The 17,018-nt window shown below is 34.9% G+C and overlaps 1 protein-coding gene and 1 long non-coding RNA gene across 10 annotated transcripts in view; one reads left to right on the top strand and one right to left on the bottom strand.

Annotated features, from left to right (window-relative positions):
• LOC115287813 overlaps positions 1-10,335 on the top strand; it is a 49,266-nt gene extending 38,931 nt beyond the window's left edge. For all 4 annotated transcript variants that reach the window (XR_003906669.1, XR_003906667.1, XR_003906668.1 and 1 more), the window contains 2 exons: positions 8,831-8,883; positions 10,154-10,335. This is a non-coding gene — a long non-coding RNA (uncharacterized LOC115287813). The remainder of the gene's footprint in view (positions 1-8,830; positions 8,884-10,153) is intronic.
• Positions 1-17,018, bottom strand: part of ARL6IP6 (ADP ribosylation factor like GTPase 6 interacting protein 6) — a 270,193-nt gene that overhangs the window by 224,079 nt on the left and 29,096 nt on the right. For 5 of the 6 annotated variants that reach the window (XM_029934577.1, XM_029934575.1, XM_029934579.1 and 2 more), the window contains exon 4: positions 1,660-1,693. In XM_029934577.1, the coding sequence (XP_029790437.1) occupies positions 1,663-1,693 (31 nt within the window). In that variant the 3' untranslated portion in view covers positions 1,660-1,662. Of the gene's footprint in view, positions 1-1,659; positions 1,694-6,898; positions 8,433-17,018 lie in introns of those variants that run through there. The other variant, XM_029934574.1, reaches the window with a different exon arrangement.

The raw sequence follows: 17,018 nt of genomic DNA on the forward strand, positions 1-17,018 counted from the left end.
TTATATAAAATTACACTTTCAAACTGAGCAAATTTCCATTTGTATTCAGGTTTGGAGGAACAATTAAAATGAGAATCATGCTTTTAAGTGTCATGTAGGCATCCATAAGAAATATTTCAAAAACTGATAAATTTTAAATTGAAGAACCTACTAGAGTGAATCTCAGAAAAGGTTTCTTAAAAACCTTTCTTGGAGTGCCTGGGTGGATCAGGTGTATCCAATCAAGGTGCATCTGACTCTTGATTTCAGCTCAGGTCATGATCTCATAGTCTGGGACCAAGCCCCACATCAGGATCTGTGCTGAGAGGGCAGAATCTACTGGGGAGCATCTCTCTGCCTCTCTCTACCACACCCCTGCTCATGCTCATGCTGTCTCCCAAAATAAATTTAAAAATAAAATCTTTCTTGAAAAACAAATTTTTATACTTCCCCTAATGGAAAGAGGACACAAAAAAGAATAATGGATATACATTTTATAAAACAAAATCATTAGTAGTTCCTATTTGCTTCCCAATAAGAACTAAATTTTTACTTTGTAGAAGAGTCTCAGAAATAAAATCAGCGGAAAAAAAACCCCTAGTTTTTCCTTGAAAAAAAAACCTTAGATAAGAAATTTAAATAATCTTAGTAGTTTATTGCTATGCAAAACAGGCAGATACTCTCCCAAACAATTAAAATCTTAAACAATTAGAAATTTCTTGGTATTTAAAACATAAATTGTAAGTATATAGATAATGCAAAAAGTATAACAAACCACCCCCTCCATGGTATATGAACAGTGAAACCAAAGAACAAGTTTTTAAAGTGTATTATAGCAGGGCACCTGGGTGTCTTAGTCAGCAAGCGTCCAACTCTTGGTGTCGGCTCTGGTCATGATCTCACGGTTGTGGGATCAAGTCCCACATGGGGCTTTGTGCTGACAGAGTGGAGTCTGCTTTGGATTCTCTCTCTCCCTCTCTCTCTCTCTGACCCCCTCCCCTCCCCAGCACCCATGTACATGTGCAGTCACAAAATAAACTTAAAAATATAAAATAAAATAAACCACTAGTGACTAACCCCCACACACATACTTTTAAGCTTAAAATGTTCAAACTGAGGACTTCATATACTCAATTTGGGTCCATTTTTTCACCATGGATTTGAAACATTTCTGACTTTTTCTTGACTAGCAGAGGCCAAAACCTTAACTCAAAGTAGGAATTTCAATCTGTTTGTAACACTTTTCCTAGTGGTCCCACACATACACAGTTGGACTTTTCCCCCATAATGCTATCAAGTTGTCCACTGTCAAACAACTGTCATTCTTCTGCCTTTTGGGGATGTCTTATGTCTTTCTGGGACATTCTTATACAGTTTCTTCTAAATTCCAGTATGTATGAGAGTTCAGTGTCATTGTGAATTTGGAAGTTTTGTTGAACACAACTTCTTCAGATTATAAGTAAAAAAAATTACCATCCTAAGCATTGATGTTTGATGAACCATCTCACATTGTTGGATACATCTTTATTCCCAGCAATGACTCGTAGTTTTGTAACTTAGGTCTTTATCCCAGTAACTCAATATGTAAGATCACTTTATTATGGAGGCTGGTTCTGATATATTAATTTATGAAAATCTAAATAAACTACATTTTGATTGTCCTTTATTTGTACCACTTACCTGCTAAATCCAATGGCACTGCAAATGGTCAGATCTAAAAGAAATCCAAGAATAGGTTTTATTTTAAAAATCACAATTATACATTCCTTTTTTACCTTTATATTTCTGAAAATTTTCAGTATTATACAAAACAATATTTGTATGAGTGTAGGAAACATTTATGTTTGTAGAAAGTTTTCTTAGTGTCTATTTATATAACATACATGAGATCTGAGGTTAGTTCCTCCAAAATTATTTTTCATTTTTCCTCACACAACTTTGTAATTCTATGCAGATTAAATGCTCAATACATGTCACAATTACTGAGCACCTGCTGTGTGTAAGCTTCAGCCTAAGTATCATGTACATTAAAAAAGAGTCTAAAAGACTCTTTAGGAAGATGAGTCATTACAAAAAGTAAGGATGGATAGTATATGATAGTTTTTAAAAGTAGTAGTAAAAGTAATGAGTCCAGATTGCAGAAATTACAGTAGGACAAAGTTTTTCAAAGAAGCTTTGTGGACAAGTAGTGGTGAAAAGCTGATATACAATTAATTCTTAGTTCTTTTTTTTTTTCCTTAATGCTTACATATATATTTTGAGAGAGAGAGTGCGTGTGAGCAGGGAAGGGGCAGAGAGAGAGAGAGAGACAGAGACAGAGAGAGAGGGAGGGAGGGAGGGAGAGAGAATCCCAAGCAGGCTCCACACTGTCAGCACAGAGGCCTATATGGAGCTCGAACTCAGAAACCACGAGATCATGACCTGAGTCAGAATCCAGAGTCCAACACTTAACCAGCTGAGCCACCCAGGCATCCCGAATTCTTAGTTCTTGATCTTAAACATCAGAATCTAATTTTAGCTAGGTAAGAAGAAAGTAATTTTATTATAAGATTAGTAAGTAACTTATAGAATTGAAAGGCCAAAAACTAGGATCATAAAATGATCTATAGTAATCCCACCATGATATTCTGCAATCTATGCACCACACTATATCAGCCAATGTCCAAAATCCTATATACAACAATGGAAGAAATAGAAAAAAGTAAAGCCAAATTTGGTTAAAATACATGCATGCCATAGAAAGGAATCTAGAGGCGATACAGCTGTTTTTGAAATTGATCATGAGACCCACCCTAGATAGTATTTATGACTTATTTTGTCCAACACCCATTCCATGTTCCCTTGACTTTCAGCCAGAATTCTTAATGGGTGTAGGTTTTTTATCCAGTGGGGTGACTAAAACCTCATTCCTGAGGAATTTAAGCCTCTGTGTAAGGCTGTTGAAATATTTTAACTTGAGAGTCTAAGAAGGAAGCAACTTGGAGCCTCCAGGGTTTTGTCCATACTCATCATGTAGCAGTAACTTGACTTCCCCTTGGTGGAGTATCAACCCCTACAGTTAGTACCATTCCACCCATTTTGACAGTGTCCAGGGCTTTAAGGAACTTGAAATGGCCAAATGGGCCTGATATGTCTCCAATTCAACAATAGCATTTTTGTATATAACCTTTGCAGAACCATTTCTCCCTGTACAAAACAGCCAACATTAAGAGATGGGAAGAAAATATTTTGTGGGTAGATTTTTTTTTTAAGGGAACTGAATTCTTGGGCCAGATGTATGTTAAGACACTTTAGTAAAATATAAGGTCATTGTAGTTAATGACTAGTATCTGTGGCAGACCTTGTCTGCCAGAGGTCCAAATGGGTACTAGCAGAGAGATGAGCCCTCTTAGGCTAAAAACTCTCTCATCTTGAGAAACAGCATGTTCTATCAGGTCTTTTGGAGAATGAACACCTGATCTTGGAACTCCAGGTAACCCTGATCCCAGCTGTCCGTTCTAAACAGGATATTATCTAAATATAAATCAGGGATTCTCAACCTTGGCACTATTGATATTTGGACCCAAATTACTTTTTCTTGCAGGGAGCTGTCCTGAGCATTGTAGCCATTTAGCTGCAACTCTGGCTTATCAACAAGTTGCCAGTAGCACGCTACAATTGTGACAATAAAAAATGCCTCTAAATATTTCATTAAATTGTTATATTTTACTGCTGAGAAGCAAAATTGCCTTCAGTTGAGAAACATTAATGTAAGTGCATCCTTTTAGTTCTATCATCCAGGAAAAGTGTCCTGAGCCAGTCCTAAATGCACAAGTAAGTTGTGTGCTCACATTCCCAGGATGCTCAGCAGCCACGGTCCCTTTTTTCACTCAATTCACAACTATCACCTCACAACAACTCCCTATGGATACTTCGATGATGGAAAAAAATTAAGCTTGACTTATAGGTGGTTCTGTGTATTATGTTACTACCAGCCACAAATGAGGTGGTGTGGAGCATTAAACCCCTTGTTCATGGCTGGCAGCAAAGGACAGGAAAGGAGAGACCTCCTGGGAGCAAAGCCTCGGGCAGTTTATTTTGTCTCCTTGGCCTGAAGGGATATGGTATGAAAAAAATTATGAATACTCATGGAGAGTGAACTTGGGGTTTGGCTAGATTCTCGGGTGCTTGGAAAAGGATTGGTGCCAACTTAAGAAAGGTTGGAAGCAGCATATAGGTGGATCTCTTAAAATGCATCCAGAATGTGAGAATGTTTCTGATCTATGTTAATGCTCACAGCAAATGCTCGCTGTGAGAGGCCCTGAATAATTAGGTAGACAAGATAACCTTTTCTGCAAATGTTAGTATCCTGTCAAGCCCCTCCTAAATGAGAGTATTAACAAAGTGCCAGGATAAGCGAGGATAGAGTACAGACAGAACCACACTTTCAGAGGCTTTTCTGACTATTGCCCCCTTCCCTACTTTCGCCACTTCACTTTTGCCGAGAACACTTCTACTGGTAGGTATCATATCTTGGGGGATCAGTCAACTACCTGGTAGCCAACTAATTTCATTAGAAGTGGTAATGTTTTAGTTTTGTCCTCATTGGTAGACATGGGTTTTTTTTGTTTTTGCCCATAACATTTCTGGCAGCACCATCATTTATGGATTTATTACATAATTCTACATTATCATGGATTCCCACACAACATTGTTCTAGCCAAGGAATTTATTAGAAAAAATAAGATAAAGTGCTTGAAGACTTAGTTATGAAGCCAGCTGAGAGACAACACTCCAAATGCAGTGTCTCCTTATATTCAACAACTGGTTTTGAATGCTATTTCTCCCATTCCTTTATTACCTATAAGAACTAAAAAGCCTCTCATTATTTCACCCAATTATCCGCTCATAAAGTATTTGCTTTTTGTTCCTCTGACTCCAGACTCTACTGTTTTTATAGATTTTAGTACTTAGAGAAGTTCAAAAGAAATTAGTTGAAAGTAACTGGAAGTTCAAAGTGCCACGTGATAATTTTGGATTTTTTATGCCCCTAGGTAATGTGGCAAAAAAAAAAAAAAAGGTTGCCATGTTAGTTGGGGTGTTTTAACCTTATGATACAGTTGCTTCACAAATAAGAGCAGGGAAGAATCTGGAGGGAAAACTGAAGATTCTCTGAGGGGTGTTCTTACATTGCTAAATATAGTGGTAAAAGAAACAAGAGCTTAAACCTGCCTAAATTTGGTCACTCTATTAGGGAAGAAACCTAGTTGGTCAAGGCAGTAGCCAAAACAAAAAAAATTAAAGAATAAGTGTAGAAGTAAAGTCTAAGGCACTTAAATAAAATAGTAACTTCCACCTGTTATTTCCTTGCTGTCATATATAACACGTATTTTAACAAATATCCCATCTCTTTCTTTGGTCTGTGTTAGTGCTAAAATGAGAGTTTAATTAGCAGGACATCAATGAGAATGTAGCAAAACTTGAAAAATGAACATAATCCAAAAATCTTGGCCGTGAGTATAGTAAACAATAGCTACACTGTTGGGCATGAGCACTTTTGGAAATTTAAGTATAAAAAGAATAGAATGTGTGTGAAGTCTGAATAGCCAAGAGTGAACTGAAGTGAATATTTGTCTTTTTTGGTGATTACACTTTCATCCATCCCAGAAGAATTCCAGATGCTACCTTCAATTACAGAAGCCAAAAGAATATGCACATGACCCAATCTTGGCCAAGTGAGCACTCTCTCTAAGGCCTCTGAACCCTGAGCTAATCTTGCAAGGACCAAAAACAAATGATAGGAAGGATTCATTATATCATCCTGACTGGCTGCTCCCACTATCAAAGAGGCTCTGCTTCCTCCTCCAGTACTTTCCACCACTATTACCGTCCTGGTTCCTGCCCACCAGTTCTGAGAGCCACTGGATATCCTTCTAATAAGTTCCCCTTTCCTCAACAGCAGATGGTTTCTGCTCTTGGCAATATATGGCCCTGATACAATCAGGAACATGAACAGAAATGGAAAAGTAGACAAATACAGAAAATCTCTTAAAATATTTTGCTACAAGCCGATCTTTTCAAAGAACCTACTTTTGATGCTGGGTATTTTTATGGACTGCAGTTTTGTTCCCTCCCTGAATTCACTTGTTGAAACTCTAATCCCCCCAAAAATTAGGGGGTGGCGCCTTTGGGAGGTAATTAGGTCATTAGGATGGAGGCCACATGATGAAAGTAGTATAAGAGGAAGACAGCTTGCCCTCTCTCTCCACCATGTGAGGACACATACTATGAGAAGACAGTTCTCTATAAACCCGGAAGAGGGTCTTCACTGAAATCCAACCTTGCTTACACCCCTGTTGTGATCACTGAGGCCAAGAGAGACTGTCCCTACTTTGTACCTATCCTTAGTCAATCACTTTGCTATGGAAGTAGAACAATTTATATTTGGATCTTATGATTGACTGGAGAGAGGAACTTCCCAAGAAAAAGAAATGCTAGGCCAGCAGAAATAGGGTTCCAAAAGAACTATCTTACATATATATATATTATATAATGTATATATTATATATACATGTAGGTATCTTATAGATACCTACATGTATAGAAGGCATACTATAGTATTTTTCCTAGCTATATGACACAAAGATCTGGAAGGAGCTATCCAAATTTGAGGGAGAGGGATTTGAAGGGTGGAGAGAAGAGAAACTAATTTTGTTACATTCCTTTGCAATGGAAGAACTGGGGGGGTATGAGGAGGAAGGCAGGGAGTGAAAATAAATTCAACAACCACTTTGGGAAACAATACGTTAAGCCATGGGATTTGTATACATATTTATGTTTATGCAAACACACACACACACACACACACACACACACACACACACACACGTCTGTGTGTACACACATCTCCCCCCATATTAATCTAAATACTTCAGATAACTTAAATTGAAGCACAATTTGTTATTTCCAAAGAAAGGTTTTTGAGTAGTAAAAGAAGTGTTAAGACTTTTAGAAATACAAATCATTTACTCAGTAACAACACTTAGCAGATAACAGAAACATACCACACATATTCATTTCCCATTCAGCCTGAATAAAGTAGTTTTGCTACACAATGCTTTCCTAAGATAAGTTGTTCTATGGCTAGAGAAAATAGCATTTTAAATAGTCTATCTTTCTAAAACTGAAGCAACCTTCTAAACAGGTATTTAGAAAGGAAGTGGAAACAATTAGGCTTAATTGTTATGAAAACAAAAACACCACAATTATAGAACATTTAAATAAAAAAATTATGAAACTATATATAAAAATTATACATAAATACACTATATCAAAATACTTTTTTTCTATTTTGGTAACAAAAATTTTGAGATTGAAAACAAAGTAGTTCAAGCATTTCTAAGTATAAAAATTTCAGATTTATATTTATTAAAAACAAAATAATATCAGTTCTGTTGGAGTAGCTATATATACACCAAGACAAATATTGCAACTGTGGAAACAAGTAGTGAACAATTTCAAATTTCTTAATATTTAATGGCTTAAGTAACTTACTTTTTTTTAGTAGTTTTTTTGCTAAAATAGGTTTATTTAATTTTAAACTCAGATCAGTGTAGTTTTGGGTGGGGATTTTTTTCTTTTTTAAAAGACAAATTATTTATTTAAAATGGTAGGTATTAGGTTTGCATCAACTAAAAAATAACATTTACATTTGTCTAGATGTAACAATTTTAAAAACATACAAATTCAATATGTAGTAGGAAAATATGTAAAAAAAAAACCAACACATAAGGAACTATACCCCATTAAAAAATATAAATGCACCCTTCTACTGATTATATGACTACTGAAAACTAAATATTCTGATTTAAAAGTAGCTTCTATAAAATGTAAAGTAGTAGGCATTGTTTGCTTTCATCATATAATGAATAAATAAGAAGTATTTCTATTTCAGTTAAACAGTACTACTAGTATTTCTTAGCAAAAATGTAGTATTATAGATAGCAAGGTAAGCATTGCCCTGTATTCAAGTTTTCATGTTTGATCTCCATTAAAATGTTATCTATAATTTATAAGGACAACACACACAAAAGTAAAAAGATGAGGTAAACATCTTACACTTTTAAGAAATTACTTGAAACTTAATACTCAGATATTCTCAATGCCTAAGCTCTAGAATGACGTTTATGAAGGTCCTCTGTTAAAAAGAAAAAAAGAAAAAAAAAGATGGTCCTCCATAATGTCGATGATGTGACACATATCTGAGCCCCATAATGAACAGCAGGTTTCTTGGTCTTCTGAGTAGGCAAATGATGTTCTTCCCTGTTATTACAAAGCAATCATGACTAAGTTTTGCCAAAAATATTGCTTCGGTGTATGTTTACATGAGGCACCACGCTACAGTAAGAGCAGCTACAATGCCATTCAAAATTGCCATACTATAGCCCATGTGGAAAGAATGTCCAGTCAGTTTCCTAGGGGAAAAAAAAACGAAAAAAGGAAAATGTAATTTGGAGTAACAGAAACACCATCAGTTTTTACTGAAATGCTTACAAGGTAAAAATGTTTCCCTAGTATTTTTACATTAATACACATGTTAAAAAAGAATATTAAGACATTTGTGTATTAATAGAGTGACCTTAAGTTTTCTGCCAAAAGCTGTCCTGTTTATCTAATAGTTTTTCAGTTTCATTACTTACAGCAAAATGTTCAGTTTAATCCCATATAGTTCTTTACTGTGGTTCACAGTCACTGAGTGTATCATATCCTAATTCTATGTTTAAATCTTGTGACGTTACAAACATGCTCTCTTATTAATTAGCACTGTTTCCCTATTCTCTTGTTCAGAACTAAAAAATACATATTATTTCAGGTAATTGTCCTGTTTGTTCCATTTTTGGATGACATGAAGAAATTCTACTCTCGGTAAGCAATAAAAACAGCACTTTTCCATAGGGGAGTCATAAATCATATTATGTCTTTTATAGACATTTCGGTTCTCAATAGGTTACTTAATTGAAGTGGTCTTCAATGAGTTCCTAAGTATTAGCAAAGACATGTCTCTTCTTTTCTGATTACTCAGTGCCAGCTTGCTTATGTGCACAGATTTTCCCTGATGTTTGATTCCTCTATTTTACAGTAATTTTACTTATTTTACTACATTTTCCTCTTACTTATTTTACTACATTTCTCCCATTAACTATTCCAATAATACTCTTTGGTTATCCTCATAAAGATGAGACATGCTAAAAAAAAAAATAGAAGCTGATGTCCAATTGGCGTCAGAGGCAGATCTTTTCCTCAGTGGAGCAATCCAAACTGAGGACACACAGGGAGGTGCACTGGCAGGAATAAGAGCCCAAAGTCATTAGTAGTAAGAGCTCTGGACTGAGGGTCACCATTTCCTAGCCTCCTTTCCTAAGAACAGGTCAAAGACAGACAGGTACTTGGATCTGAATTAACATTTGAAGGATACAAGAAGTAAGGAGTACAGAAGCCTCTCTAAAGAACACCACCACATTCATCTGAGACTACAGAAGGCCCTGATATTTCCTGGTAGCCCCTGATATTATTATTTATACTTTCCACGGACATTACTCACCTTGGAACTAGTTTAAGATGCTTCTCATGTGACATTAAGGGTTAATCTACTTAGCTGCATTAACCTCTATATGGTAAAACAAAACAGATACTCTAGATGTTTTACCTCTTAAAAATATTCCCTCAAATACATACTGATTAGTGAACAGAAAGCTACTATAAAATTGAACTATCAGCATTGCCATTCATTACTGAAAAAGTACTAAATTCATACTAACAAAATTAAGTTAATCATGGAATAGAATTTTAGTTAATTGTTCTCTTTTATTAGTTTTTGACCCTATACTCCCATAAAAATAGGAAAACCTCTTAAGTACAGTTTACCAAACTTTAGGAAATTATGAAAACTACAATGTTGGTATAACTGAATTTTACTGAGCTATACATGCTCAAATGTTCAGTGACCCTTAAAGAAGAGGCAAAGCAAGGAATTTTAATGGCAATGCAGAAATGCTCCAGAGCAGATTCTCAGTCTTTCTACCATCTCAAATGCACCATATCCCCACTAGAACATGGTAGCAACGGTCACACATGTATTGCTAGGCAAGAGACTTAAAATCTTTTAGTAATTACTTGCTTTAAAACTCCTTTTCAGAATACTCACTGTGATTTTCTTCTCTCTGGAAAGAAAGACAACTCCTGACCGCAAGTTTTTTCTACTATGACTTATTTGTAATGTCTTGAAAAAACTGATGGTATCTTGGTTGCCCTTTGTCAACATCCTTCATCTACCTTTTGTAAAGGGCAAGTTTTGAATTGAAAAATTGGGTCTAAGTATGGTGTCTATTTTCCTCAATCTCTATATATGTGTGTTATTTTTTAAGTTAAGGTATACACACACAGTGAAGTGCAAATGCCTGACATGCATACAGATCAATGAATCTTTATCATGTTACACCCTCAAGTACCAACCATCCAGACCAAATACAAAACATTTCCAGTACCACAGAAAGCTTCTTTGTTCCTTTCCTTCCCCCAAATCCTGAGATAATCACTACCAGCATTTGTTAACACGATGTCTGATTTCATCTGTTCCATCTTACATGCCCATGTAAGAGCATGTTTTCTTCTGTGTCTGGATTCTTTCGCTCAACATTGTGAGATTCATCCATGTTGTTGTATGCAGCATTAGCCTGTGTTCTTTTGTACTGCAGTTTCGAACGCTGCTATATAAAAATAACAAAATCTATGTATTCTACTACAGAGCATTTGGACTGTTTCCAATATGAGGCTCCTATATGTAGGGATACTATGAACATGATGCTACATATCTTTAGTGGGTGTGAGACATCTGCACTCATTTCTCGAGGGTATATCCTAGGAATGGAATTGCTGGGTTATAAGGTGAATGTAAATTTGGCTTTAGTAAAAACATCAAACATTTTCCCAAAGTAGTTGACTACTGTTCACTTCTACCAGCAATGTCTGATGGCTTCAGTTGCTCCACACTGTCACCAACATTTAGTATTATCATTGTTTTACACTTTAGTGGGTCTGCAGATTATGTTGCTGTGGTTTGAATATTTATTTTTCTGATGATAAATATACTTACTGCCCATTCAAATATCATCTTTTTTGAAATTCCTGTTCATCTTTTTGCTCATTTTTCTATTGGTTTATAGAGTCCTCTGTCAATAATACATGTCATAAATATCTTCTCCTGTTTATGGCTTGTGTTTTCACTCTTTAATAAGATCCATTGATGAACAAGTTCATAATTTAAATACAGTCTTTTTAAAAATGATTATGGCATTTTCAATAAATCTTTGACGATGGTTATGAAAATAAGCCATCTTTATAGAAGCTTTGTTTTTCTTTCGACATTTTGGTCTATAATTCATCTCAAATTAATTTTTGTATGTGGTATAAGGTAGTGGTCAATGCTCATGTTACACCTGATGGAAATCCAACTGTTTCAGTACAATTTACTGAAAAGACCATCTTTTCCCCTCATTAAATTCCCACTGTGCCTTTGTCCTAAGTCACATAACCACCTATGTGTGGGTGTTTTTAAGCTTTCTAGTCTATTCTCTGGGTCTATTTGTTTATCCCTGATAAAATCAACAACTTTCCTATATAGCAGCATTAGTGAGTTAAAAAAAATTATGCTATACACCTAAAACAAATATAACACTCTGTGTTAAACTACCTAGAATTAAAATACAAACTTACAAAGCCAAAAAAATATTTTAAGCTAAAATATCCTTATACTGAAGACTAAAAAAATCATAGAAGTACAACCCCAGTAATGTGCAAGACTCATATGAAGATAATCATAAAATTTTACTGAAGAAAATCTAAATAAATAGAAGACATCCTGCACTCATGGAATTGAAAACAATATGAAAATGGCAATACTACCTAAATTGATCTATAAGGTCACTGCAATTCTTCAATTTTTCCTTCCAACTGCCTTTTTCTGCAGATATGGAACAAGTTCATCCCAAAATTCATGTGGAAATAAGAGACCCCACATTGCCAAAACAATACTGAAAAAGAACAAAGCTGGAGAACTCACATTTCCCAATTTCAAAACTTGAAGTTACAGTAATCAAATATCATGGTACTGGCATAAGAATAAACATATAGACAAATGGAATAGAATTAAAGAGTCCAGAAATAAACCATAGATCGATAGTTAAATTTCAACAAGAGTACCAAAGATTACTTAGGAGGGAGAGAATAGTCTTTTCAACAAATGGTACTGGGACAACTGGACACAAAAGAATGAATTTGATCCTTTAATTCATACACTATACAAAAGTTACCTCAAAATGGACCAGACGTACATGAAATAATTAAAACTCTTAAAAGGAAGCAAAGGTATAAATTTTTGCAACCTTGGATTAAGCTATGGTTTCTTAGATAAGCAAATGAACTAAAAATGAACTGAACTTCATCATATTAAAATTTTTTCTGCTTCAAAGGACACTATCAAGAAAGTAAAAAGACAACCCAATAAACAGAAGAAAATATTTGCAAATCATGTTTTGTTTTGTTTTTTGAGAGAGAGACAGTGAGAGCAAGTGAGCAGGGGAGGGGCAGAGGGAGAGAAAGAGAGGGAGGGAGAAAGAAAGAGAGAGAAAGTCTAAAGCAGGCTCCATGCCCAGCACACAGCTCCATGTGGGGCTCAATCTCATGACTGTGAGATCATGAACTGAGCCAAAATCAAGAGTCGGATGGATGCCTAACCAACTAAGCCACCCAGGTGCGCCTTGTAAATCATATACCTAATAAAGATCTACTATCTATCTAAGATATAAATAAATTCTTAGGACTTAAAAAAAAAGACAATCTAATTTTTAAAAGGGCAAAGCATTTGAATGGACAGTTCTGCAAAGAAGATATACATTGGCCAAGAAGCACATGAAAGGATGCTAGACATCATTAGTCACTACAGAAATGCAAATCAAAACCACAATGAGTGAATACTTCATATCCACTAAGATGGTTTTAACACAAAAAAGAAAAGAAAGAAAGCAAGTATTGGTGAGGATGGAGAAATCAGAAATCTCACACATTGCTGGTACAAACATAAAATGGTATATATAGCTACTGTAGAGGAGTTACCATATGATCTAGCAATTCCATTCCAGGTATATACTCAAGAGCTGGTAACATATTTTTACACAAAAACTTGCACCTGAAAGTTCACAGAAGCATTATTCATAAGACCTAAAAAGTGGAAACAAAGCAAATGTCCATCAACTGATAAACAAAATGTGGTATATCCATACAATGGAATGTAATACAGCCATAAAAAGGAAAGTACTGATACATGCTACAGCATGGATGAACTTTAAAACCAGTATGCTAAGTAAAAGAAATAAAACCTTAAAAACCACATTCTGGGACTTGTATGATTCCATATACATGAAATGCCCACATAGGCATAAACAAAAACTAGACTAGGGGTCTCCAGGGTCTGGAGGAGGGGATAATAGAGGAATAACCAATAAAAAGTATGGGGTTTTCATTTTGGAGTAATGAAAATATTCTGGAATTAGAGAGTGATAATGATTGTATGCGATAGAGAATATACTAAAAGTCACTGAGTTATACAATTTAAAAATGGTGAGTTTTATGTTATATGAATTACATTACAGTTAAAAATAAAACTTTATTCAAAGACATTAAAAGAGTATCTGAATGAAGAGAAATATCTATCATAATCTGGGAATACTTAACATTGTAAAGATATCAATTACCTTGAAAAGAAACAATAAATTAAATGAAATCTCAGTAGTAGCTCAACAGAATTCTTTTGGTGGGAAACTGACTTTGATACTAAGTTTATCTGACACAGTAAAGGTGCAAAAGGAGTAAAGGAAAATTCTGAGAAATCAGAAAAGTTGTAACATAAAAACAAAGTGTAGTTTTAAAAAAAGAAAGAAAGAGAATCAGAAATAAAAAAACACTGGAATAGACTTTAGCACCCAAAACCAGATCTAAGTATGTAAGAGTAAGTATATAGGGACTGGAGGAAAAGGTGAGTAAATATATGCATGGAGATTTTATTTTACCAACAGGCATTTTTAAGACCTTAGATAAAACAGACAATTATTTCAAGTTCCTTCTTCCTTCTTCCTAATGATAGTTTTTCATTCATCAGTGTAGGAGAAATCAAGACTTGGCTTATTATCACTTTAAAAGAGCTGTCATTATATTTACATTTACATGGAATAAAAAGAATTAGTGATTTTAGGCAGTTTCCTTTCATTTCTTTGGTTTTATTTTGTGATTACCACAAGTTCTATGATTAAGAAAAAAATAGGAAGACTAAGGTCATATAACATTAAAAGGGGGAAATGCCTGCAATTCCAGTGTTTGTAGGTTCTTGATGAGCTCACTCTCAGTGTGAGGCTCAAGCAGTACTTGAGGTCTATAACAAATTCTTTCTTACTGTTTTAAGTCATTCATGACCTTTTATTTTCATAATCTGAAGCAGTCATACACTGGTAGGCAAACGGTAATAAAATATAAAGGGGGGGTGGGAAGATTGGGTTGAGTATATATAATCTTTGCTCATTAGCTCTTTTATAATTTCGTGAAGGGAAGGGTAAGGAAAAAGAAAAGATCACATCTCAGATGAATGAGAAGTTTGATCAAGGGTAGCACTTTTTGGGGGCACCTGGCTGACCCAGTTAGTGGAACAGGTTGACTCTGGATCTCAGGGATGTGAATTCAAGTCTCACATTGGGTATAGACATTACTTTAAAAAATTGGAAAAAAAATTTTAAAGGGATAGCCGTTTCTTCTATTGTGTATTTTAGAGCAATAAGGCATAATACAATAAGGCATATACTATATAATAAACTATATTATGGGAAACTTGATCAGATATAAAATAAAAAATTTCTATCCAGAATAAGTAAAACATCAGCACTATTTAATATTAATACCGTCAAATCCAAGGTGGGTGTCAGGCTGATTTGATTTTATCATGCCATATGGGTTTCTATTTGGACTATACTATTGAAGACACACACACACACACACACACACACACACACACACACACACACACACCATACAATGAAAACAAATCCTATCGTCTCATAGCACTGTATGATGGGAATGTTTAACAATGAAAACCTTCTATTTTATTTCAATATTCACAAGGTCTCTGTAACAGGCTTAAAGAACTTTTGAAAACTGACTGCTTTTGAGAGATTTGCTACAATTATTATTTCAAATATGAATGTGACCAAGAAAATGAATTCAAGGTGACATTCCTTCCAAGCTACTCATATTCTTTGCATATACCTAAATACACTATACCAGATTAATTTTCCTAAAACACTCCCTTGCTCAAAATACTTTTGTGTCAACTGTAAACAAATATAAATGAGCAGAGCAAACAATATAGTTAACAAGATCAAGTTTTCTTAAAAATCTGAATTTTGACCCAAGCTTTCAGAGTGGAAATGGGCCAAGTAAAGGAAAAGGACAGAACCAGGAGAAGTGGACTCACATTTAAGATTTAATATTTATCAGGTGAAGGGCTAGCCCAGATTAACTTAAGGTCCCTTACAGATCTAAATTTCTCTAACTATTCAAAGTAGCTGGGGCAAGGTAAAAAACATTTGAAAGAGATTACATAGGTTTTTTTCTACCTCTTAAAATAGGTTAGTGATCAACATTACCTGTACTTCAACTAAAACTATGATGCAGGGAGTAGAACTACATATTTTAGTTCCAAAGAGTCAATCAAGGAGACCCAAAATATAATGAAAATTAGCAGATGATATCTCTAACATAAGAATTCAAAAGAATTTTAAAATTTAAAAACAAGTAGAAAACAGAACTTAATAACAAAATCAGCATGTTTCCTAAAGGAAATGTTAGTACTGGATCATAAAGCAGCCCTCAATAAATATAAAAGAATTGAGATCATACCATACACACTTCCAGATTACAATGCTATGAAACTTGAAATCAATCATAGGGGAAAGCCTGGAAAACCTCCAAAAACATGGAGATTAAAGAACACCCTACTAAAGAATGATTGGGGCAATCAGGCAATTAGGGAAGAAATTAAAAAATAGATGGAAACAAATGAAAATGAAAATACAACAATACAAATTCTTTGGGATGCAGCAAAGGCAGTCCTAAGAGGAAAGTACATGCACTCCAGGTCTCTTTCAAGAAACTAGAAAAAGCGCAAATACAAAATCTAACAGCTCACCCAAAGGAACTAGAAGGAGAGCAGCAAGGGCACCCCAACCCAGCAGAAGAAGGGAAATAATAAAGATCAGGGCAGAAATAAACAATATAGAATCCAAAAAAAACAAAACAAAACAGTTGAACAGATCAATGAAACCAAGAGTGGTTTTTTGAAAAAATAAACAAAATTGATAAACCTCTAGCCACACTTCTCAGAAAGTAAAGAGAGAGCATACAAATAGACAAAATCACAAATCAAAATGGATTTATTACAACCAATCCCAAGAAACACAAGCAAATTTCAGGGAATACTATGAAAAATTATATGCCAACAAACTAGACAACCTGGAAGAAATGGACAAATTCCTAAACACACACACACTACCAAAATTCAAACAGGAAGAGATAGAAAATCTGAACAGACCCATAACTGGTGAAGAAACGGAATCAGTTATCAAAAATCTCCCAACAAATAAGAGCCCGAGGCCAGATGGCTTCCCTGAGGAATTCTACCAGACATTTAAATCTGAGTTAATACCCATTCTTCTCAAGCTATTCTAAAAAATAGAAATGGAAGGAAACTTCTGGACTCATTCTATGAAGCCAGCATCACTTTGATTCCCAAACCAGACAGATACCCAGCAAAAAAAGAGAACTACAGGCCAATTATCTTTGATGACTACAGATGCAAAAATCCTCAAGATACTAGCAAATCGAATTCAACAGCATATAAAAAGAATTATCCATTATGATCAAGTGGGATTCATTCCTGAGTTACAGGGCTGGTTCAATAT

Source organism: Suricata suricatta, chromosome 3 (genome assembly GCF_006229205.1).
Source record: "Suricata suricatta isolate VVHF042 chromosome 3, meerkat_22Aug2017_6uvM2_HiC, whole genome shotgun sequence".
Lineage (NCBI taxonomy): Eukaryota > Metazoa > Chordata > Mammalia > Carnivora > Herpestidae > Suricata > Suricata suricatta.